The sequence below is a fragment of the Bombus vancouverensis genome, chromosome 13 (genome assembly GCF_051014615.1).
Source record: "Bombus vancouverensis nearcticus chromosome 13, iyBomVanc1_principal, whole genome shotgun sequence".
Lineage (NCBI taxonomy): Eukaryota > Metazoa > Arthropoda > Insecta > Hymenoptera > Apidae > Bombus > Bombus vancouverensis.
In genome coordinates this window covers 6313098-6336945 of record NC_134923.1, presented here as the reverse complement: position 1 = coordinate 6336945, position 23848 = coordinate 6313098, and the positions used below count along the sequence as shown (strand labels likewise).

Sequence of the window (23848 nt, the reverse complement as noted above, 5' to 3'; positions counted from 1 at the left end):
ATTAAAAATGTTGAACTAATTTTAGAGAATTAATTTTATTGATAAAATATTCGAAGAGTTCGAAGAAAATTATCTATCGCTTATCGTCGTCCTTCCTTTCATTGTCGTGATACTAGTACAGTGAAATTCGTAATATTATGCTCCTAACCATAGTCGTGATAACTACCGCCGCAAATGTTGGTATTACGCGCTACATCCGCGATGCTAAATGCACGTCGAAAGTCCATTAAAATACATAGGGGAAAATAAAAGATAGACGACATAGAAAAACTAATAAGCGATTCCAAAGTGAAACGAATATTCCCGTTTTAACTTTCGTTAGTAAAAAGCAATGTAGAAAATGGAAGAGTATTTTGAAAGAATGTTATCCCATTTGAATCTTAATTTAATTTATACGCTATATATGTAGCGCATTTCGAAAAGAATTATTCAAATAAATATTTTATCACTGTATTTCTATATCGTTCTCCTATTTACTTTTGCGTATCCTTCAAAATCAATATCACGACCCGAATTGAATCAGGCAACTTTATAACGTTTTAAACGAGGTCAAATATTTCAACGACTCTTCTTTATTTGTCTGGATAAAGTAGATCTTTATGTAATTGTAAAATATTCGAACGGTAATATTTAAGACAGAAAATTATTGTAAGTAAATATTAAAACAGTCGTTAAATATTTCGCACTCTTTCAAGATATTCTTTATGGCAAATACATAGTTCTATTACTTATGCATGATAACGGATTATTAGTATTATATTGATAACGGTTTATCTTCCACGATTGTTCCAACATTCACAGCCAAGCAAACATACATATACGTTACATTGTTAGCACGTATATACGTATGTATTCGGTTTTTAACTGAAAGGCTTAATCCATGAGATTTCTTGCCTCTTTAAAACATAGCATACGATTACCATTACTAATGAGGTAAACGTAATTACGCGTTCGTGTTGTGTTGATTAACACCAGAGAACGAGGTCGTTTGATTTGATTCGATTCCCCTTGTTTACGATAGCTTGAAACTTCCACAATATTAATTATCGATCTTTCTCCGCGATGACCTCGGAAATTAATCTAGAGAATTTAATAAGGAAATTGATTAAAGCGTAAAAGGGAAGAGAAAACGAAGACCTTATTAAGACATTTGCTCGTGTGTAACGAGCGTAAACGGCGGATTATGCTTAGGGGGGGAAAAAAAAGAAAAATAACAGAGCCAACAGCACACTATACAGAGAGGAGGCCAATCCTACATTGAATTGATTTCATAACTTTTCTACTTGGAAACGCGGTCAGCCAGACTTTCTGGCGCGACTGTACCCCCTCCCGACTAATTTTGCCGATTAGAATTTTAGCATGATGTACACTCCGTGGTAAAAACTTCGCCGCTTTTCCTTCGCGCGCATTCTTTCACTTGACAATCCCAGTGTACACGCATTATCTTGTAATTATTACCAGTTTAAGCCGCACGCTTAACACATGTAAATCAAGTATCGAAAACAACTTTCTCCTGAAATATGACGTATTCACGACAAACACAAAGCGAAACGAACAAACTTATTTCGACTCCGACAATTTTCCACGATAGATAAAAATGTTTTCTTATCGCCGGTAGCATTTTTTTTAAAATAAACTACAACGCTTTATCATTGCATTTAACGATTCTTTAAGTGTTATCTCGATCGTACAAGAGTTTCTTATCGGATCTCATTTCGGTGAGCACGCGATCAAACAAACCTAAATGCGACAACCAATTTTATAATTTACCAAAATGGAAAAAAAAACCTGCATGATTAGAGATGTTTCGGGGAAATTAGAATTTTCTAGAAATACATATAAATATTCTTTGAGTCGCTGCTAACGAAATAATGTGACAAAGAGCGTTCCTATTGTTCGTGTCAAATCGAAACACTTGTTTTTCGAGATCCGCCCCCGCGGTGCAATTTACTTTGTAAAATATGGTGAGCTCTGCGAAGCTACAAAAGTAAATTCCATTAAAGCAGCAACGGAGTACTTTCCTTTAATGTTGTTAGCAGGAAAGAGCGTGAACGACTGCTGGTGGGGAAGATTCTGGGGGGCCGTATAAGGGTAGAAGCAAGAACGAATCATACCGAATCAACAAGCAACGCTTAATTCAATATTTTCATACATATGTTTTCTTTAAAAAAGAAAAAAAAATAAATAAAAGAAAAATACCTCCGAGCAAAAGAAGAAGAAAAAATAACAAAAGAAATTATGTTTTGTTAACCTTTGGAAGAACTTCAACCTATCTAAAAAGGATAAGCTCGAATGATTAATGAATTAACTACGCTCTTATTACATCGTATTAAGTGAAAATGGGGTAGGCTAACCTATATTTATTTTTCACGGATTATAAATATTTGGCTCGGCTGAACGGGCAAAGATCGATACACGCACTCGGCACGCGCGTGCGAGCGCGAATAAATATGCCCGGTCGCGTGTACACAAATTTTAATTATGAATCGTCAATTGAATTCTAGGAAACAAGATCGTGCAGTTCTGTGGGCCGCGTGCGCGCGCGTCAACGCGAATGAATTATCGGCTAATTTCCTTTGCTGGTGAAAGATCGTAAAATTTATCTGGCGACTGGTTTTTGCGGTACGCGTTGTACGCGGTAGCTTTACGCGATAACTGAAAGTGCGCTTAGCGTCGCGATCATTATTTGAAGTACATTTTCAAAGGCGTGTACCACTATTGTTAGTGAAGCACCTGTCCCGCTCGGTTCGTTGAATTTGGCTCGTGCTATACGTGTGTAAGTGCGCGCGCATCGTGTCACGCGTACCAACACGAGCTCGTACGAGGATACACGAATCAGAAGAGAAAGAGAGCCATGTAAACAATACGAGTATGCGACCACATGTATGCACCGCCGATTACCGAATATATACGTGAAATAATAAGATAAGAAATTAGACGTGCTTGTGATTCGCGAATGATTCCTTAATGTTATCGTATTAGAATTACAAATATAAAACAGGAATTCGCAATTTTCCGTGAGAGGTAAAATTATAGAGTGAACTAGGAAGAACGCAACACGCATGACGAATTCGAATATAATTCTAATATAAAGAAGCAAAAGAGGAATAAATGAGAGAGAAGGATAGAAAGAGATAAAATGGCTTCGTAACTGACTATAAAATTTATTAACGATCTGCAAGAAGAAGAAAAATATAACAGTCAGTGGGTGAGTCACGAGATAATTATCTCACAAGCATAGCCAATATTTTTATCGTTGCTATATTTGCGATAGATTCATAACACGTTCGCGAATAGAGAATAAAGAATAACGAGAGAAGTTAATATTATATTACATAAATCCCGAGAGAAAATGATTGGCGTGAGAAATAGTTTTTGTTATAAAGGCCTGAACAAAGGCAGCAAAGTTATCGACGACGTGAATTACGGGCGAGCGAAATAAATTTTGAATTTAATCTTTTTAGAGATGTCGTACGTTCGTGTAATATTGAAATCCTTAAACGTAAATAGTGCCATGTCAGGGCATGACGTAATTTTCACGATGCAAAAATAGACCATTCGTTCGAAACAATTTTAATATAACACCGAGCAAATATACAGTTGTGCTTGCTGTGCGAAAAATTGTAGAAAGATAACGTGTTTATATTTGATGCATGAATTGAAGGACGTTCGATACAAAACGTATCTCGTGGAAATTACAGCCAACGTTAAAATAAATATTTTGTTATTTTTTACGACTCTTGAATCGCGTACAGAAAAACCAGGAATACATACGTATATGTATGTTTGTTTGTTTGCCGCAAGGACGGAGCATTATTTTAATCGCGATTCACGTATTATTTAAACCAACTGCAACGCACGGAATTAATAAATAGAAGCGACAATATATTTGTTTATAAAGTTTGCTTTTACCAGTTATTAAATTCAGTTTGAAATACATGCTTTCTGTTAAATTTAATTGGATTATTAAATTGTTTTCCATCGATTGTTTATTTAAATTGAATTACCAAATTTGAATATCTAATTGTCCGTATATTGTTCAAATATAATTTGTAGCCGGCAAATGCGAGATTAAAATTTAAAAAATTTATTATTAATATTATCATATTAAAATATTCACTGATTTATATAAACTCCGTGAAATATTAACATTTCAAAACATTACTTAGTTTATACGATAAGTATTCAATGTTGCATAATAACATCATTTCACCGTGCCTCACTTATCATACTCCAAATAGCTTCGCGTCGTATAAATATATAATTTTATTACGTCATAGACGCTCGAGTATAGGTCGCAGGGGGATGGGAATTTTCGCTGGCGCACTGATTATTATTGCATCTGCCAGTAGCATTTTTTACAATTTGTATTTCCCATTTCAGCAACAACGGGACAAGAAAAACGAAGAAGAAGAAGAAAGTAACAGACAAAAAGGAACAAAAATTTCTATGGACGCTAAATAGCTCGCCAGGAAAGTATACTTTATTCGAAAGGCCAGAGAGAATATTTTAAGTCGTTATACGGTGAACAAAGGCGACGAAAAACTGTAGAAGTTTGTTGTCTCCTTATTGCGAGAAAAAGACAATAGACTGCTTTACGTGTATTAGATACTCAGTTGAATTACGATAACAAAAATGACGCTCACCGCTTAGGCCCTGATATAATAAGTACAACCGTGACTCGCGACCCCGCATTATCGATTTAATTCTCAAATGTATACTTTCAATTCGTCCACTAATAATAAAGACAGCAAGAGCGAGCGAGCGAACGAGTGAGTGAGTGAGTCAGTAAGCGTGCAAGAAGGAGGGAGCACGGGAATAGAAGGGGAGATGACAAAAAAAAAAGAAGAAAACTGAAAAAAAAGATACACGAGTTACGTTAAAAATAATGAAAAAGTATTGCCAACAAATCAATAATTACGGATCAATGGTTGCTATATTTCAAGTGGTAAATAACACCAATTTAATCGCTTTCGTTATCATAAATAAAAGATAGAGCGAGAGAGAGTAGAAACTTGTCGATAATAAAAGTTGTTGTAAAACTTCTCATTCGACTGTACATCCTTTCCACGAAACACTTCTAAATATATTTTTCTCACGGCAGCCAAACATACACTCTTAAAATTTCCTTTAAACAGACGACGCTCTATTTATCTACCCGTTGTACCATAATATTTCGTCCTAATAATAACGGACGTACTTATCGATTCGACTTTTGGACGTGTGCACGAATAATGTTGTTGTGTTTTCTCTTACGACCCTTTTCTTTCACACGATTCCATTTAATCTCGATGATGTTTTTTTTTTGGAAAAAGGAAAGAGAAAGCGCGAAAAAAAAAACAGCTAAACAATTCGGGGAAAAATGTAATTTCTCATTAAATCGTTGTTAGGACAATGCGAGTCGAGGTGGCTGTGTTAAATCGGGTTAAGGCACATCTATAAATACCTCACTAACTGCGAGTGAGAGAACATGAAAAAGAGAGGGAGAGAGAAAGAAGCACAAAGTGTATTGGTGGAAGCGTGAGAAAGAAAGAAAGAAAGAATACAAGAGATAAAGAAAGAGGAAGAGGGAGAGAGCGAGACATGTAAACGTAGAAGAACAGAGAGAAATAGTAAGCAAGCGTACGAATAAGCAAGAGAAAGAACGAATAGAGTGGGGGTGGAATAAGGGTGGAGAGGGGGAGAGAAAGGGGGGAGGAGGTGGCGGTGGAAGGCTAAGAAACGTGCGAGAGAGATAAACGCAGAATCACAAAGTTGACACAGAGAAATGAAAATGAAACAGAGAAAGACGACGCGCTGATAACGATGGAGGAGGGAGAGAGTTAATCAGTCCTTCTAATAGTGTGGCACATTGAAGATACACACAATTGCATTCGTTGCCAGATGTCTAAGTACACGACCGTCTCCCCTCCATTGACTACCCCTTCCCCCACTCATCACCACGCTGTCACTTCTGCATTACGGACGAGCGAGAACACATCGAGTGAATTCGACACAACGAGCGGAGGGAAGAGAAAGATCGCAGGCGCGCGGAATCTGTATTTAAGCCAGCGCAAGCCAACTTTTTAATTACAAAATTTTTTTCAAATTACTATCGGCTCACCTCTATCTTTTCCATTTCTTTGCTGCACGACTGTCACTTACTATTCCCACAGTCATCTAGGATCCTTTGGCACACACACACTGACGGCACATAGCGCGATATATCACGAGCTACACAAACGCGGTGTGCGTGTATCGAAACGATATAAGTTTGACGCGCGCGGACCAGCGACTCACGGTGCGGCGCACGCCGCTGTCCCATCAAGACTACTTTGTATTTACTCTAATTATGTGACGTCACGGATACACTGCTCGCCCCACCATTCGCCGCCGGAGGCGCCCGAGCTATGACGAGCGTGCTCGAGCGACGCCGAGGTCGAGCGAGCAACGCGCATGGCGAAGCCACCAGTCACCTGTCGTCTCTTCTCCTTCTTGTAGATCGCTTAGTGCAGTACATCGTGAAACGCTACCAATTTTATACACCGTGCACCTCTTTCTCATCTCGAACTCTAGTATTCGCGGTTACGTATTTTTCTATCGTCACAATCTTATTCTACCACTAATTGATAAGACATCTTCGATTTCCAACAGACACTCCCAAGCGTCGCGTCGTGCAGATAAAACTACATGGCCGATTTTTGTGCTCTCTAACCTGAACCCGATGTAAGAATTTGTGCTCCTGGTGATATGTTGCTTCATGTTCGAACTACGGACTCAAGAAACCGTTCATGTTCGTGTATCTACGTTGAAAATTAATATGCCGTGATCGATTAGATTTCAAAATGTCAAACTTTTGCCAAGAGTAATTGAAAGTTTGACGTTTAACTCGTGACGCATATTTACGATCTCTGTTATGAATCAGCTGATAGTGTAAGAGTGCTGTTTGTCAAAAGATGAATCTTTCATAATTAGTTGATCATTATCATAAAACAATGTGTCTACGAAGATAAAATACGATATTGATAAAATTGTAATAGACATCGATTGTGCTTTGTAAATTTTAATCATTACGTTTAATGTAAGTGCGGTTACATTTAATTACTTATTGTAAAAACCAAGTGTTAGAATTTAAAGGAATCTATAAAGAATGACGTTAAAAAAGTTGAATGTATTTTGAGAAGCATAAAAATGTGTGAAAGATTAATACAAATAAACAGTAATGATATTCAAGTGGTCGAAATCGGGCAACAAATAAAATATTGTAAGAATTTACTGTTTTATAAATTACTATACGTAAAATAACTATCAATTCCGAATTTAACGAACATGGTCGATATAGATGGACAAGTGTGTCGATAAAAGTGCATAATAAATCACACCACCGTTGGAAAATCATATTTATTTATTCCATTTATTATCCAAAGCTCATTTCCAATGTCCAATTTTCATAAAAAATCTCACGCGTTGAAAATACTTGCCTTTATCGAACACACAAATTACAAAAATCAATGTCTGCCTTTGTGATAGACATGCTACATTCCCCTGCATTACGCTTTATAGGTTAACTTCGTTTTCTCGTTCCGTATAATGAATAGACCCGATAATTTTGCATTCGCGATATAATTCCCTTTTTATTTATTTAACAGTTTTTGTATAACTTTCATATATTATATGACAGAAATTTAAGTGGTTGCTCCAGATAAAGATTTTGTTGTAGCGGAAGGCAACGTGCACGAGGAAATATATAAGAATATATATGTCATATATATTCCTATACATAATATATATACATACACATATATACATATATATGTATATATGTATATACACATACAGATATATATGCATATATTAATGTATATATATGTATATGTATATACTTACAATATATGTTGAAGAAACATGTTTAGATGTCGATAGACGGATTTTAGGCCTATTTCGCGAAACATTGATTTGCACGGTGCTACGATTAGCAAACTAATAGGTACAGGCGTGTATAGATTTAATTACAGTGATTATTTCGTTGTTGCTCTTTTCTTTTCTAATTTTCTATTCAGACATCTTTCATGTCCTTCCGTCGCAATTGTTTCATAAAAACGTGACATCATTTAAAGATAGATTAAATGAATGTAAATGAGAATGAATTATTTTCTTAAATTATAGCAAAAAATACAAACAAAAAGAAATGTGTTCGGAACTGTAATCAATAATGCATGGAGCTACGAAATCAAATGTTTTGACTAGATAAAAAAAGATAAAAAATTTAAATACAAAGTCAAATGCATTTTTTATTAGTCTAAAAAATTAGTTTCCAAAATTTATTTGTTATTATTTCTTACTTGTTTTAGCAAGTATTTGGAAATAATGATTTGCAATTAATTGGTTGAAACTTGTGCAACGGAATTACATGGCGTACGGCCATTACGAGAAATCAGTTTGTGCGAATTATACACACGTCATTAATTGCTGGAAATCCTTTTCCGCCAGGCCGATCAATGACTATCAAAACTATATTACGTGAATTTTTACTTTAATTTATAAACATTGTTTGATATGACTGAACAAATGGCAATACGATGGAGCTGAGAAATAGATCCGCTAATTCATCCGTTAACCGGGTTTCGAATCGAGATGGGTTCTCTGTCTATAAAAATTGTATGATCATACATCTATCCAATATTTATACGTTATCACGCTTCTTTAAATATGTCTTTGAGAAAGAACAGAATCTTATCGATGTTCTAGCACTAATTAGTGATCGTATGACGGAAGAAATAGCACTTTTATCACACTCGGAATTATAATTGACATGGCGCGGTCAACGAACCGAATCGAAAATTGCACTGCGCAGCCAAACTTAAAATTGGAGGGAAAACTGTTCTGACGATAGCGCCACTAACCACCTTCGCTATCTAGTTATAGATGTAGGAACTACGATGATTTTTCTCTTGTGCCCAAAATCACGTATGCAAATCTTTCGAAGTTGAGATTATCTTGGACTAATTGAACTTCAAAATTCAGTGCCCTTTTCGTTCTGTGTTATTCGATTCGAAAATTCATATCTCTCGTAATAACCGTTCTACACATCTTTAATCGTATTTACGAATTTTATTCGAGCTTGTGCATAGTGTAAGAAAGTATTCGAAATTGCGACCGTTTGTGGATCAGGTTATGATTAACGTTGCAACTCAAACTGGCAAAACGAACTTGACAAGCTTTGCTGTTTAAGCAATATAGGGAGGTACACAGAATTCTTTCCAGATATTAAACATGTACATTATCGCGTACGTTTAAACGACCAATCATTTATCAATTTTATATCCAGTTTTATGCTCGTAATTATCTAAACTGGAGTTAGGATATGAATTATATTATCTTTTTTCTTAACGTGGTCAAGGTAACGTACGTGACATATTTTTGTTGTAAAATGTTTTACACTCAGAGGACACTAATTTTTCATACGTTATAATAATTTTTAGGTGAATTTGAAGACACTATAATTTTGAGAGTTACGTTTTACGCCACTGTTGCCAATATATTGGTTTTCTTGGTCCTCTAAGAGTCAATAACTGAAACAATACGAAATAACAAATTTATTCGCTATTTTAAGCACGTCGGTGACAAAATATCAATGGAATTGAAGGAGTCCCAGCATGTTCCATTAACAATCAATTGTCTAAATCTAAATTTGTCGGTACTGTAACCAGAGCATAAGTGGAGTGAGGAAAATATCACAGCTGGCCCCCGGAAACGTCGAAAATCCAAAATAAAGGAGGGACATTGAGGGCCTTCGAGGAACTGCCCGGTCGTCCCAGCACCGACCTTCTTATACCTGTTCTTTCACACGTGTTTGCCACGTCGAGTATCATTGATAAAACGTATCTGTAAAATATAGAAAAAATGATACAAATAGTAACGATCTAAATTCTAAAAAAGGATTTTCTCAGTAAGCGAACCGGGCTGATCGGGCTTCCTTTTTGCGCGTATATTCATATTATACATGTATATTCTGTAACTAATAGTAATATTAATTGTATGATCGCTATTAACTATTTTTATTATTATTATTATCATTGGCTCGCACGCTAAACCGATCGCTGTGCCGGTGCACTATACTCACAGGTCTTACTTCGAATTTACTTCTTGTATTTATAGAATTTATTCTGTATTGAATAAAAAAATATTATAATAATTTCTTCAGATTGTGAAACAGAGCCTTAAGATTAGGCATTAGTTACTCTTTCGAAATGACGCCATAGCGTCGCATGCAGGCTGCGTTAGAAGCTCGTAGATAAGTTTTCGAACGAAATATCTTTCACTACCTGGTTTCAATCTTGTCGAGTCAATGTTGTTATCCCATAATTCAACGTACCTGAAATTTAATACGGTCGAGCGCACCGGTACAGTAATTGGCTTCTACTTGTATTAAGGAAAGCGTGTCGAGGTCGCACGAGGCTTCTGAATTTTTGTTCGAAACGCTACTTTATATAGGGAAATTATAATCACAGATTGATTTAGCGCGTAAATTTCTAAGCGGTCGCGCGTTCCACGACGATTCATCGCGTTCGTTTCTTTTTGTCCATTTATAGGATTCATCGTTTAGATAGGTATATATGCAATTCATAATTCAAAGTCTATCATAGTTTTTGGTCGCTAAAGGTTCTTCGTGTCTTTGCTTGTCGATCGCATTCAGTTTTCCTCTTTCGATACTCATTAAATATTCATGTTAATTATGTTTAATTAATTATTATATAACTCACAGACTATTCGATAAGAACACGTAAGCATTATTTCGTCAAGAATTATCAGTTGTAATTGCCATTGGCCTGAAAAGACGATTAAACGAACGATTAATTTCAGGTAAACTTCCAAATACACTCCACACAGATGTACTCACAAATTGTTAAAATATTTAACGCCAAACATCTGAAACAATGAATCCACCAAATACAACAGGTACAGATAGACTTTGAAACAATCTAAACTTGGCGATTCAAAGGATACATCTAACTGTTTCCTGAGATCTTTACGACATACTTCAAGCAGTCTGATATGAGGAACCCGTACGTAAATCTCGTATCTACGCACTTTCGTACTCGAATTGAAGCCTCGCACGAACGCGGTGCCGTAAAATCGTTAAATTTCTTAAAATAATTTCTTTTCTCTTTCCTAGTGTCATGTCGCTCGAGAGCTCTCCCTCACAAAAGGCTACCGCTTTAGAACATACCTATCAATGAATAAATAGTCTAAAAGCATATCACAACTAATACTTTCAATTGTTGCTGCTTTGATTCGGTTTGCTTGCAAAAGCATTAAGAAAAATTTTGTTAAAGAACTGTAGCTTATTTAAAGTGCATTTCCAAGTCAGCTTTTTATATGTATAAATTGAATGTTAGAATTTTTGGCTGGAAAATTCGCTAGTATACCAATCGCTCTCTTTCCTCCGTTAGCCTTGAAAGGAGAAGCGTACACTCGAGCGAGCAACTCGACGTAAATCATGGACCTTTTATCGAATAATCGAACATGTAAGTACTTAATTACTCCGCGTCCCCAGTATTTGTTCCCCCATCGTCTTGATTGCTACCATTCGCAGTTTCTGCGGTATTATCAGCAGATTCTACTTCGACGTTTCCTTCGACCGAAAGTTCGGTCACTATTATTCTTTCTTCTGTCTCCTCTCCCAAAGGATTTTCGTCCTCTTCGGATCCTTCCTCGGGTTCCTCCACCAACAAATTCCCTGTTTCGTTCAGACATTCCGACATCTGTTCCTTGCCTTCTATGGTTTCTTCCGTAATGGAAATCATTTCTTCATTTCTGAACGCGTCCGCAACTTTCTGCTCGATGGTTAGCTGTCTGACGGCGTTCTCCAAGTTCTCTCGTAAGACTCGGTTCATCTTCGTTTCTTCGTCCTGCCACGTTGATGGCATGAACGACATCCGTACGGTTTGGTACAGCCTCTTAAATCCTAATTTCTTGTACAAACTCTGACTCGCGTCATTTTCAGGACGTATCACAACGAACGGCTGGTACCCCTTGTCGACGACTTTTTTGGTCAAGTACCTACGATTTTACTATTATGAATGGAGAAGTATCGTTGGTGTAAGACTTTTTCCAGATTATTTACCGTAACACATTCGCTGCTACTAGAATATGACGATCTACCTCTGAAAATGCATTCTATTTTTATCAGGAATGCCTTTATTATTATACTAATGATCTTTTTCTGAGTAGGGTGTTCACCATTTTGTTAGTTTCTCAAATTTTTTTGAAACAAACAATCAAGTCGGTAGCAGTGAAAGTGTTAAACTCGTTCATCAAGCAATGATCCGATTATATCACGAAGATATACAAATATAACAATAGAAGATAAGATTCGTCTACCTTGCTAATTTTGTACCGTAGCCCTTCCGTCTGTATTCTGGCTTGGTCTGCATGGAGAACATGGCTCCATAGTAAGACTGGACCATCCACGCTGCTAAACTTCCCTTAACAAAGACTCCTGCTGCTGGAAGGATTCTGATTAGCCGCAGGAAGACTTCATGACACTCCATATCGTTAGCAGGATACAGTTCATAAATTCCTTCGGCGTGTTCTGCTTTCAGCGGTTGAACTTGTATGTCAGGATCTGCGTCCTCGTCTGCTTCCTCCACGCAGTTTAGGTTGTTCGGGTCCGCGCACATGTAGACATCTCCAGCCACCCTCTCTATAGTTCCTATCCCCTCGTAAAGATGTGTCAACTTTTCCGCTAAGGCATAGTGTATGAAGTTAATGTACAAAGGCTTCGACCAATCGATCAAAACATCTTCGTTCCTCAATAATGTGAGTAGTTCCAGTCGGTCGTTAGGACAAAAGACGCCCACGCTCTCGAACAGCAAACCATGAGGCTGAAAATCGATGAAGTGATTACGTTAAAGAAGAGATTGGTCTTCTACCGGCGCTAAAACTAAGGGAAGTTGTGAAAGGCCTTGTCCTCGGGCGCATGAATTATTTATCATTGGGTTTTGTCGCCGAACGTTCAGATTTACTCTGTCCCGACTTTTAAAGTCGTAAAATCCCATTTGAAATTTAACTTTGTCCCTTTGGGGAATTTAGGCACCTTGGTTTCAATGCGATCAAACAAATGAATACAATGGAAAGTATCAGGGTTTACGCCTTTTGATTTACGAATTGGCAAATTTCAGGAAAGGACAAGAGAATTTAACGATAACAAGTTATCGAACGCACAAGATTGCGGACACGTTAATTAAGTAAAGAACATCGAGAGAGATAGGATGTAGATTAGAAGAGTCACGACTGAGGTCAGGTAATGAACTGGCAAGGCTGTGAGACAAAAGATTGGCCGAAAGCCAAGCAAGTATCTGGGCCAACTTTTCTGCACCTCTACGCTATACGTTCGGAAACAAGATGAATTTGCCAAAGGCTCGTGAGATAGGTACACATTCCTTTTTCAACTTTATATTTTTTATCCGCCTGAGTATTTAATTGAATCATCGAGTACTTTGTTTCACAGGAGCGATTTAAAAATATTTTATCTTTTAAATTTATGAAAGAAGATAAATTACACGGACAATGTTCGATATCTTTTTCCCTGATATACTCGAGGGAAATAAACGTAGTATAAGTGGACTGTCGCGAGATAGGATCAGTCGCGGTTAAAGTATAATTTGAAACGAATGGAGATTTATTTTATACTCACAGATAATGTCATTCCGGGGAAATGTAAGCAGATCGCGTCCTCGGGCCAGTTATTAGCTACGTAGAAATTAAAATCCCATACTCTGTCATGCATGTAGGTCAACAAAGTCTGATGGAACTGTAAAACAAAGAAGACAGTTACGTTAAAAGCTGCAAACAATCGACGAAGAGTTTGTACTCTGTTTCAAACCAGTAGTTTCCCAGCTGAATAACCACCTTGCCAAGTAAACGGACAAAATGACAAGTAATCTTTTTGCACTGTAGCAGTTACAAAGCTGTGGATCCGCGAAGAAACAGTTGGAAATCTTTTCATCTCGTGGAAGAATTAGAAGAGTACAAGCTCTTGGGGTAGTTAAGGGGTGGATTTCTTTCCCGTGGTGAGCATTGACTAAAGGCAACGTCTGAGATGAAAAGGTGGATATTTACAGGGAAGCTGCAAGATAAAGAGTAATCTAGCCAAGGGCGACGCTCCAGACGTCGGCTCTTAAAATAAAACACGTGCTATCTCTGATACGTTCGTGTCTAAAGCATTCCCTTTTTCTTCCTCAAATATTGTAATGATTTTCAATTTTGCAGGGGGGAAAATAGTCACGATGAGTTCCATTCGTTCGACCACTTTTGCCACCAACAGACATCGAAATCGAATCATATTGCTACAAAAGACTATGGTTGCCAATAACTGTAACAGACGACCATTTAAAATTCTAGTGATATCTGTATCGATTGCAGAATATACATATTGAATGCAGATGCATCATGCGAGCTACCAGCTCTGTAACAACCTCTCGGTTGAAAGTAAGTAAATAATCGACAGTATTGCGGAACGTCGTAGTCTGTCCTAGATTTTATATAACCGTTGCATCAGGCAGAATGGACGAATATCATGCACGATACACTGCGAACGTTCTAGCGATTTCACACGTCAATTTAATTTGGAATTTGAATACGACCCAATAGCGTCACGTAGTCGCGAGTGTTTTGCCCGTTACTGCCGATATCTCTTCTATTATTTTTATTTTTTACATTTTATTTTTTCGTCAAGCGTGTGGAATTTTAGCTTCCTCGACCGCATGAAAGACAGGCAAATTCCCCGCATCTCGTTTTCTGAAAAAGGAACGTAAGCGTGCTCATTTTTACTTGAAATATTTTTGTGAGCACAGATGTCGTATAATAAAATGTTTCACATGCATCGCGTGAAGTATGACCGGCGTAAATTTACATATCACTGGCTCGATCGTGAAAAGAGCCGAGAGAGATGATGCAAATAAGAAAGTTGCAGGAATTGTCCCGATTCGTTTGGTGTCTTTCGAGCGAAAATGCTTCTCTTCGCGCTCGACGTGTCGCACCGCGTATACATAAAATTAATTTTGAGAAATTGAATCTTCATATCCAGTAAAATATTAACACGTAAATTTGTTTCAGCAGCCTCTTCTTATCTAATTCCTTATGTCAATTAATCTTAAAAATAAATCCACTGATAAAGTTCCTCTTTCTCTCTTTAAAATTTCATTTTTATTATACACTGGCAAAAGTGAAACTAAAGAAGTTTATTTACCTTATCATGACCTTAAAAAAACCAACGTTATTGGAGAAACTTCAAATTGCTAGCGAGATAAAAGTCATGCAAGCTAATTTACCCGGTTTAGAGATAATAATAGAGTAACACGTAACGTGCGTTAACGTGGCGAATAAACGAGACCTGGCAGCTTTATTATTTTTAATATATAACCGTATTTTTCCTTTTTCCTTAATGAATATACTTGCAACCAACGTATACGTGTTTCACGCTTCGTATCACACATTCTGTTTTAACAAAAAGCAGAATATTACCGTAACAGAAATACTTCGTTATTTTATGAACAGTTGATTGATATTTCTTCAGGTCGTACTAACTGTACCTATTTATATGAAAGAAAGGAAACGAAATGGTGTCATTATGTACACTGCTGTTAGTAGTGTACTATAGTTATCTTACCTCATCGCCACTTGCTACCGCTGTAGACAATCTCCCCTAAGCCGAACAGCTAATGTAAGGAAGAAAAGATGATGTATGTTGGGCTTCGAGTTTCTCTCGCTTCATCCACTTGTCACGGAAACAAAAGAAGAAAGAGGCGATTCAAAAAGTGGTCCGGCGAAGCTACTCATTATCGAACCTCTTCGAGACAGGCTGTCGTTGCTCGTTAAGGATCATCATGACGCGTTGTAAGCGTGCAAGGAGCATCGATTCAAATGCGGATTCGAAAAAGCCGTACAGCATCGCGTGTGCACGTCCGGACACAACCTTGACCTTGCCTTTTCGTTGGTTGGCACAGCTTTATTCGAGGATAAATGACGTAGCCGGCATGCGCCATCGTTTCATGCTGGCCAAGCATTATAACACACAACGCGAGTACCAATGGTCATCGTTAATTCTTCCGAATCGCGCGAACTGCTAATGCGAAGCGGGATCGCAGAAAAGATGAAAAAATAACTCCGGAGAACCATTGCTTGCGATCTGAACAGAACCATCTTTTGGAATTTTGCATTCAAGGAATTAAAGACGGTACGTTTGTGTCCAGTTACGAAATTTTTGTATCTTTGTTAGTTAGTTTTCGAAAGATATCGTGAAGTACGCTATAAGGCTTGCAAAATAATAAAATGCAATAAAACTACCGTTCGATCATCTTTTTCAAAGAAAGCCTAAACGCGAGAGGATTGTGTATCGCTTATGCCTGGCATAATACAAATGGTAAATTACGAACGTTATGCGAGACGTAAGAGCTTATGATCGCAGATAAGCAATCGACGACTTTCTCGATAACGTTAAACGCTTACAACATCGAATTCCAATGGAGTGTCGCAAGAACGAATCTCTGTCGATATCGCAGTGAGATTACGAGATCAACGCCGTGCGTTGATCATGGAAACGCAACCTTGGCCTTGACTCCGCTACACCTTGCACATCGGTACCGGAATTGAGGTGGCGTGGCCAGCAGTCGTAACACCGGTAGTCCCGCCAGCCGTCGACGAGCAACAAACAAAGCTCTTTTTAGATCGATAACTCACTGGCTCGAGAGTGAAAGGCGAAAGAGAAAAAGATGGATCGATGCCGGCGGAGTCTCTTTGTAAATTCGTTGCCCCGCCGTTTTCAGCTTTAAATATTTGGAAATTGCTGACACGAAATTCTTCAGATTTACTATATAATGCACAATTCAGTCTTGATTACAAATTTCAATTACGCCTTTATTACGATATCTTAAATTACTTCGATCTATGTGCTCAGGTGTTCAGAAAATAGTATACAGACTGTTGCTTATTCCCATTATAGGTACTCGAGTGTTTTTAACGTCTATCAATACCCATTACTGCAGCAGTACGTGCGAAGAGAATAGTCGAGGTCGTAATAAATGGATACGAGACATTTAGTATAGATATGTACTGTGTTATACGTATAACGTATACTATTCGATCGAGATACATACTATGTAGTATCTTTTCTAGAAAGAAACTTTAAAATTACGTATAGTACTTTCTTATTTCCATTGATATTTTACAGATATGCGTATAACATGCTACAAAAAAGAAAGAGGAGGAAGATCTTATAATCGATGCTTGAGATGAAATGTTTAACGCGAACACACTATAATGAAGAAAAGGAACGAAGCGGCACCAGTAAACTTAATGAAAACAAACTGTACGTATAACGACGCAGCGTAACAATAAGGAACGGAACGTGAGATACTCGAGGAGAATGAACGGAAAGAAAACACCAAAATCATGAAGATAAACTAAGATGCTGATTACGCTTGAACGATAAGACTGATAATACAGATGATACTGGTATCACTGAAGGTGGTCTCTCCAGTTCGCCGTGTATATCGATCGTGGTTGTGACGTCATAACGACGTCAGCCGAATGAATTCGGTGAAGATCGGCTTCAAGACTTCCGACACCCGAGATTCGGTATACGGTGCATAACCTGCCGATTTGTCAGGCCACTACATGCGGCGAACGTTGCTGCGTAGAAGGCAATTCATAATTCGAGATAGCATCATAAATGACCGATAACGGTGATCGATATTATCGTTAAAAATATTTTTATAATTTTAAAAAGTAACTTTTTTTCTCCATCGCTTTTCACACGTTTCTTTGTCATCGACCAAATGGATATCGAATACACTTCCCTGACTGTGTAGGAGATTAGCATTCATGAGATACTAATGTATGCATGGGGACGCAATCTGTTTCACAGAAGTACTTCATCGATAAGTACAACGTCAAGTGATTTGAAATTTATAATCTACATTAGATATCGAAATTTATTAAAAATAGCAGATGTCCTGAAACTTTTGAGTGGCTGTGCGTAGTGAACTTCTTATGGCGATATTAAAATGAACTATGGTACAGCCGTTCAAGAAATATCAGCTTCATACACATGGCCGAACGTGGCGAACGTACGGCGATGGTGATGAACACGAGGACACGTTTTACCATCGCGTAATCGGTGCACACGCGATTGATCTATCGAAACGTGTCGTCAGCAAAGAGATTTCAGCCTCGGTTTGGTATCATACATTAATACGTGCCTAGCTTTCTATGTACCACTTAGAAAAAATATCACGCCGCGTTGCTCGCGCCACTTTACGACCCTGCGTGCAAATATCCCGGCGAGAATATCGCCGTTGCACAAGGCGACCTGTACACGGTTACGACCTTGACACTAACCTAGCACAACGGCCGACCACTTATACCGGGTTACGGCGGAAATACTACGCAAGGATCTCTTCCTTTACACCGGTAATCTCATCCTGTCGATCCTCGCCCCCTCTTCCCTCGGGAGTCCTGCGGATATCCTCCCCCTATCGCCCGGCCAATTTTCTCCCAACTCCACGACAGATTCTGTATCCCTATTTCCTCTTCTTACTGTACATTTATCTCAAATATTCTTTCTTTCTTTCACTCGTCCTTTCTTTGATCGTTTTTTAAGTTTATCTTAATCCTCCATGAGATCGTTTACGCGACCCGAGGTGCGACGTTTTATTCGTGCACTTCTTTAAAGCGAATTTTTCTCTTTTCCGAAGAACCTTTTAATTCTTGGGTCCTGCGAGGATCTATTTGTCCAATTATCATAAATCTCGGACACTAGGGACATGTAACATCGAATAATAATCGACGGGCTAAGGATCGCGCTGGTGTAAGTCAAGATCATAAGGATTTCTTATTTCAATTCTCAAATGTACCATCCGTTTAGTTCCACGTTTAATTAAGTTAAAAATTTATTCTAGACTTGAAGCGATATAGTGAACTTTTTATAATAATAAATACAAATCGTTAAGAGCTTGTATAATAAATAGGGAAGAAAAATTAGGCCTGGGTGGAAAGGATGCAGCTTGTTCACGGAAGATGCGAATGTATGTATAGTCATGAAAGTTAAAGTCATAAAAAGTGACGAAGGTTAGATCAACTTGAGGTCTATTTTGGAACGTCTTCGAGCCGATCGTGTTCCAAGTTTAGGATAGAAAGCTAACGTGAACGTCTTCCAAGGACTTCAGGCTGCGGAGCGATAATTTAAAGGTGGCAAGCGCGTGCAGGTATTGGCCTTCGTTCGCACTAAATTCCTTGTGGGTTGTTTTATCGCGTCGCAGTGAATTCCAAGGACCTTAACCTTGCGATATTAATCGTGTCGTGCATTCTGCGCGCGTAGATTTACGTGTCACCTTTTCTACAGCAGCGCAGATCTATGTGTTCACCTAGCCTGCATTTCTAACCAAATTCAAGGTCTCGTCTGGCTCTCATAGCGTGATTTAGAATCGCGTTTTCGAGCAGAAGATGCCACGAAGCTCTTAATTAAATTTTCGTCCGCAAAAATTGGCCCGCGAATCTCGTAAATCAGCCGCCTTTCACGTATTCGCATTAATGCCGCAAAAAAATATAGTAATTTCCAGAGAACCACTGTAATTATGCGAGCGTTGGAATAATTCATTCGGAACCGGTTATTTTGTTTTTCGAAATGTAAACGCGCTCGAGATCGATCGCTGGAATTATTATTAGTCGAAAACACGACATCCGAGAGCAACGGGGAATATTTTCAAGCAGGGGAAACCTAATTTGCACGTGTAACAAAACGAATTAAGTTTTTCCGTAGGGCACGTAATTTCTGATTCATTGGTTTTTGCATTAAAAAAGGTACCATTAATTACGAAGAAATGTAACTTATACAGTTTTCAACCGTAAAACTCTGTTCCATTCTCTTCAGAGTTTACATGTTCTATCTATCTGGCATTTCTTCATTTTTTAACATACATTCGAAATGTCTCGTGTCTTTTATCTTCTGAGCAAAATTGTCATATACAGACTGTTGCGAAATAACGGTTAAATATCCGAAATTGAACGAAGATAAATAAATATGGTACGAAGAAAATGAAATAGTAGCCATGATATTCAAATGGAGCACGGTAGTATTTGAAATAGGTAATTTCAGTAATCCATAATAGAAACTCTAAGGGCAAGACAAATTACAAACTCCGGTGGTCCTGCCAGGATTTCCTGAATTTCTTGTGCGTAAACCTGAGCCGAGCAAATTCAAAGGGAAATTGCACGCACCTTTAAGGATTCGGGCAGGTAGCCAGCAAGGAAGTCCAAGAGTCGAGGCAGCTCTTCCTCGGTGAGCAGACGAAAGTTCCGGCCTCGTTCCATCGCTTCGGGGCACTCCATGCTGAAACTAATTACCAAGAGATGATTGTGTAAGTGGCACGAACTTTCGAACCTCAGTCGGTCTCCGCCGGCCGTAAAACACGTGACTCTATGTCCCTGTTCATAATATGTTCAATGATATTGCTTCTTCTTTCATTGAATTTCTAAAAACTTTCTTGCGATGATTTATTCTGTAAATTTCCCTTTTTATACTCAACTGTTTATCCCGATCTTTATGTCGTATGAACGAAAACTGTGAGATAGAGTGTCTTCGGAACGACCCTATACAACTGTAAAGCGACCTTTGACGATCTCTAAAATAACTTCCGTGTGACTGCAGATAATCTTCAAAACCGCGACTTCGCATGATTTGACATTAACACGACCTTAGCAATGAACGACCTTCGTTTAAGACACGACATTGATTCCAATGCTGAATAATTAAAAAAATGACGAGAAACGTCAAACATTATTAGTTGCAGTCTTATTCCCGATGAATCGTATAATTTGCAACGATCGGTCTCCAATTACTCGTTTGCAACAATGACTGGACAGTTGATCGAACGTTTTCATTTTTCAGGAATAATAATCGAAGAAACATGGAAACATCGTAAAGATGAAAAAGAAATACATAAATTGACGTGCGATTAGCGAGCATTAAAAGCACGAGATCTTATTTCCATGCTCGTATACAGATGTTTATCGATGCACGATGATTACATAATTACAGGTACTTTTGAACTTTCAAATGTTAGAGAGCCAACACTTTCTGTGCATAGTCAAGGTCTAACTTTGGTTTATCGTGGCAAGCAGAATGTGTCCACGTGTTACACACATCCATCATCGCCCGCGCTAATTGTTTCAACCTTCCAACCTTGTTTCGCACGAGAGAGAGAAAGAGAGAGAGAGAGGGGGGGAGGGAGAGGAAGATAGATAGAAAATTATAAATGAAAATTTAATTGGATAATTACAAAGATGACGAACACGCTATGAAGACCAGCACATTCCTTTTAAGGGTTTTATACATTTTTATAGACTTTTGTAGAGCACAGAATTTGTCAAAGACTCAGGCTCGAAAGTAATAGATATTTTTGAGTTAAATACATATTTAGGACATTTAAAAAAAAAGTCGAGGTTTAGGAAACGGATTCCTAAAAGATTTTCTGGATGATACCGATTTAGCTTCTAAGAATTGCAAAACAATTTCAAAAAGATAAGAATTTAATATTTTTAAGAACTAGAGATCAAAATTCAAGATATTCAGTGCTCGAGAACTTGTGATTTCAAAGGTTAAAGAATTACGTAGAATATAAAGCAACTTAGGATGACTTAATCTTTTGCCTATATACATAGTGGATGAAGCTAAAGCACATTATCTTTCAAATATCGATAGCGTGCGTTTGTAACACTCTTACCTAACCCTGTACTATCAACAAAGTCGTCGATGAATAAAATATAATTTCTGTGCCCTTCGTCGTTAGCTGAGAATTAGAGGGATCTCCAATGCCATTTTAACAATGCAATACATTATAGCACTATAACAAGGAAATAACGTTAATCGGAATTAAGATAAGCGATCTATCGCTTTAATTTTCTTGCAAGCGATTTATTTTATCAGCGAGAAATTACAAAAGCCATCAAATTTAGCGTTAACAAAATGAACGTTTAGTATTTTAACTTACTTTTGTCAGTAGATAAATTAACTGTTGTTGACAAATTAATTGTACCGTAAAAATACTTTACACAGGATATCAAAGTACACTGAATTTATTAAAAGCAAACTATTAAACTTGCTGACCGCGATGTAGCCTTTATCGTGAAAGATTAATTGCTGTAATCGATGGACCGAAAACACATATGGACAATATCGATTAGCCGCATGTATAAACATAAGGTAGTATATCGGAAAATTGAACGAAAACATTGAATTTTTATTGAGTTTATGTCTTATACAGAGAAACTCGTTGTTATCAATAAATTACTTTCGGAATAGATTCATCTTACTGGGTAAGGCCTTTGTCCTTGAATAAATCGGTTAAAGCGTAAAACTGCGTATCTTTTAGTATCATGGACGCCATTAGAATTAATAGGAATATTTATTTTGCAACATTATATCAAACATACTTTTAACGGTACGATGATTTAATTAAATGGCGCAATTAAACGAGTTTTTCAGCATAGGATAACGATACGTGTGAGGAAAGTAATCTCACTGAGAGAAGTAAGTATAGACACAGGGAAATCCAGCAAGATGTAATAGGATTGTCCCTCATGACCCATAAAATCCCGAGAGCACTGAAAAGAATAATTCTTTTGAACTCGCCCACCTATTTTATTTCTCGTTTCCTCCAAAGAGGGAATATTTTTGTTTGGATATTTCATCAGACATTTTCTTGCCAATTTATTATCGTAACTTACCCCTTGCCGCGTGTCTGCGTAATTGCTTGCCTATTTTTCACAGTAAAATAGAACAGACATCGTCCAAATCTAGTTGATTCGACGGCACTGTATTTTGAAATCGATCGAAGGAACATTTTTAATCAACCACAGAAATAAGAATGACAAAGAAAATGATAAATGGAGAAGAAACATCGAGACGTGGCACGTTCACAGCATCCCAAGCTGCTTACGATGAGTCTTCACTTACTGGTAAGTAATCAACGATTATATACGTGCCTATTTGCAGGTTCTTCTCTGCGGAGAATTACACCGGTGTCACGATAATGCCACAACAGGAAGCACTATGTAATCGGAGCCGCTTAACGCGCAACAAATAAGCTCCCAGAGGCGCACTACCGCCAAAAGATCGTTTGTAGGTGTCATTCGCAATAATACCAATTTATCGCGTTTACGTAATTATTATAAAAAAAAAAAAACACTATCATTAGATTCGTTCGATTTACCTGAATGAATCGCGTGAGCCTTGTTCCAGCAAGACGAAGGAGAATCACCGCGATCGACGGATGTTCGATTGTCGAAAGAAAGGAGAATTACGCGACGTAAGATCGGCCGGAGGTGAGAATGGCTGCGGGCTGTTGTCAAGGGGTAGTTCCAACGGAGGCACCTGCCCTCGCCGCCCCCTGAACCCGCACTGCCGCCCCTGGGTCACCGTTACCCTCCTTGCACCGACCACCGCCGTGCTGCTCCTAGCGCAGGCGCTCTTTCATTTCAAAGACGTATCACTCCCTCTCGGTACCCAGCACTGCGCAATTTCTGATTCAATCTACTTCAGGGATTCTTAATCGAATTTTTGTAAATTATCTGGTTTAGAAAAATGTAATCGATGTAGTAGTTGTGACTACAACAGAATATATAAAAATATTCTATTACATTGAATATCATATTGGATGACGAGAAGAGAATTATTTTTTATTGAGTATACATAAATATAGCGTTATTCTAGGTAAACGTTACAATCATAAATATTAGTTTATTTTGTGCAAGCGTGACAATTGTAATGTACCATAATGAACATAGAAAGGAGTGAGATATGCCTTGT

General features: G+C 37.8%; 2 protein-coding genes and 1 long non-coding RNA gene across 5 annotated transcripts in view; 1 reads left to right on the top strand and 2 right to left on the bottom strand.

The window, feature by feature from the left end:
* Nucleotides 1–6329, bottom strand: part of LOC117162576 (uncharacterized) — a 173102-nt gene extending 166773 nt beyond the window's left edge. For both annotated transcript variants that reach the window (XM_033344425.2, XM_076623806.1), the window contains exon 1: nucleotides 6104–6329. In XM_033344425.2, the coding sequence (XP_033200316.1) occupies nucleotides 6104–6118 (15 nt within the window). In that variant the 5' untranslated portion in view covers nucleotides 6119–6329. The remainder of the gene's footprint in view (nucleotides 1–6103) is intronic.
* Nucleotides 6330–7366: 1037 nt separating this feature from the next.
* LOC117162615 (uncharacterized) lies at nucleotides 7367–23456 on the bottom strand. 2 transcript variants are annotated; one of them, XM_076623807.1, is made up of 6 exons: nucleotides 23253–23456; nucleotides 20260–20377; nucleotides 13679–13795; nucleotides 12364–12866; nucleotides 11516–12042; nucleotides 7367–9864 (listed from the first exon to the last, which is right to left on the bottom strand). In XM_076623807.1, exons 2-5 carry the CDS (start codon nucleotides 20368–20370, stop codon nucleotides 11520–11522), a joined length of 1254 nt encoding a protein of 417 aa, XP_076479922.1. In that variant the 5' UTR covers nucleotides 20371–20377; nucleotides 23253–23456; the 3' UTR covers nucleotides 7367–9864; nucleotides 11516–11519. The 2 variants fall into 2 exon arrangements, with proteins under 2 accessions (XP_076479922.1, XP_033200343.1); XM_033344452.2 differs by having other exon boundaries at nucleotides 7367–12042.
* LOC143303519 (uncharacterized) lies at nucleotides 12860–17671 on the top strand. The gene is made up of 3 exons (XR_013059910.1): nucleotides 12860–13414; nucleotides 13493–14091; nucleotides 14254–17671. It is a non-coding gene; the product is annotated as an uncharacterized LOC143303519 (long non-coding RNA).
* Nucleotides 23457–23848: the final 392 nt, after the last annotated feature.

Coding starts and splice junctions, on each gene's coding strand:
- LOC117162615 (XM_033344452.2), bottom strand. CDS start 20,370: ATGGAGTGCCCCGAAGCGATGGAACGAGGCCGGAACTTTCGTCTGCTC. Junction 13,796..20,259: donor ACCTGCCCGAATCCTTAAAG/GTGCGTGCAATT, acceptor TTTGTTTTACAG/TTCCATCAGACTTTGTTGAC. Junction 12,043..12,363: donor TACGGTACAAAATTAGCAAG/GTAGACGAATCT, acceptor GTAAAATCGTAG/GTACTTGACCAAAAAAGTCG.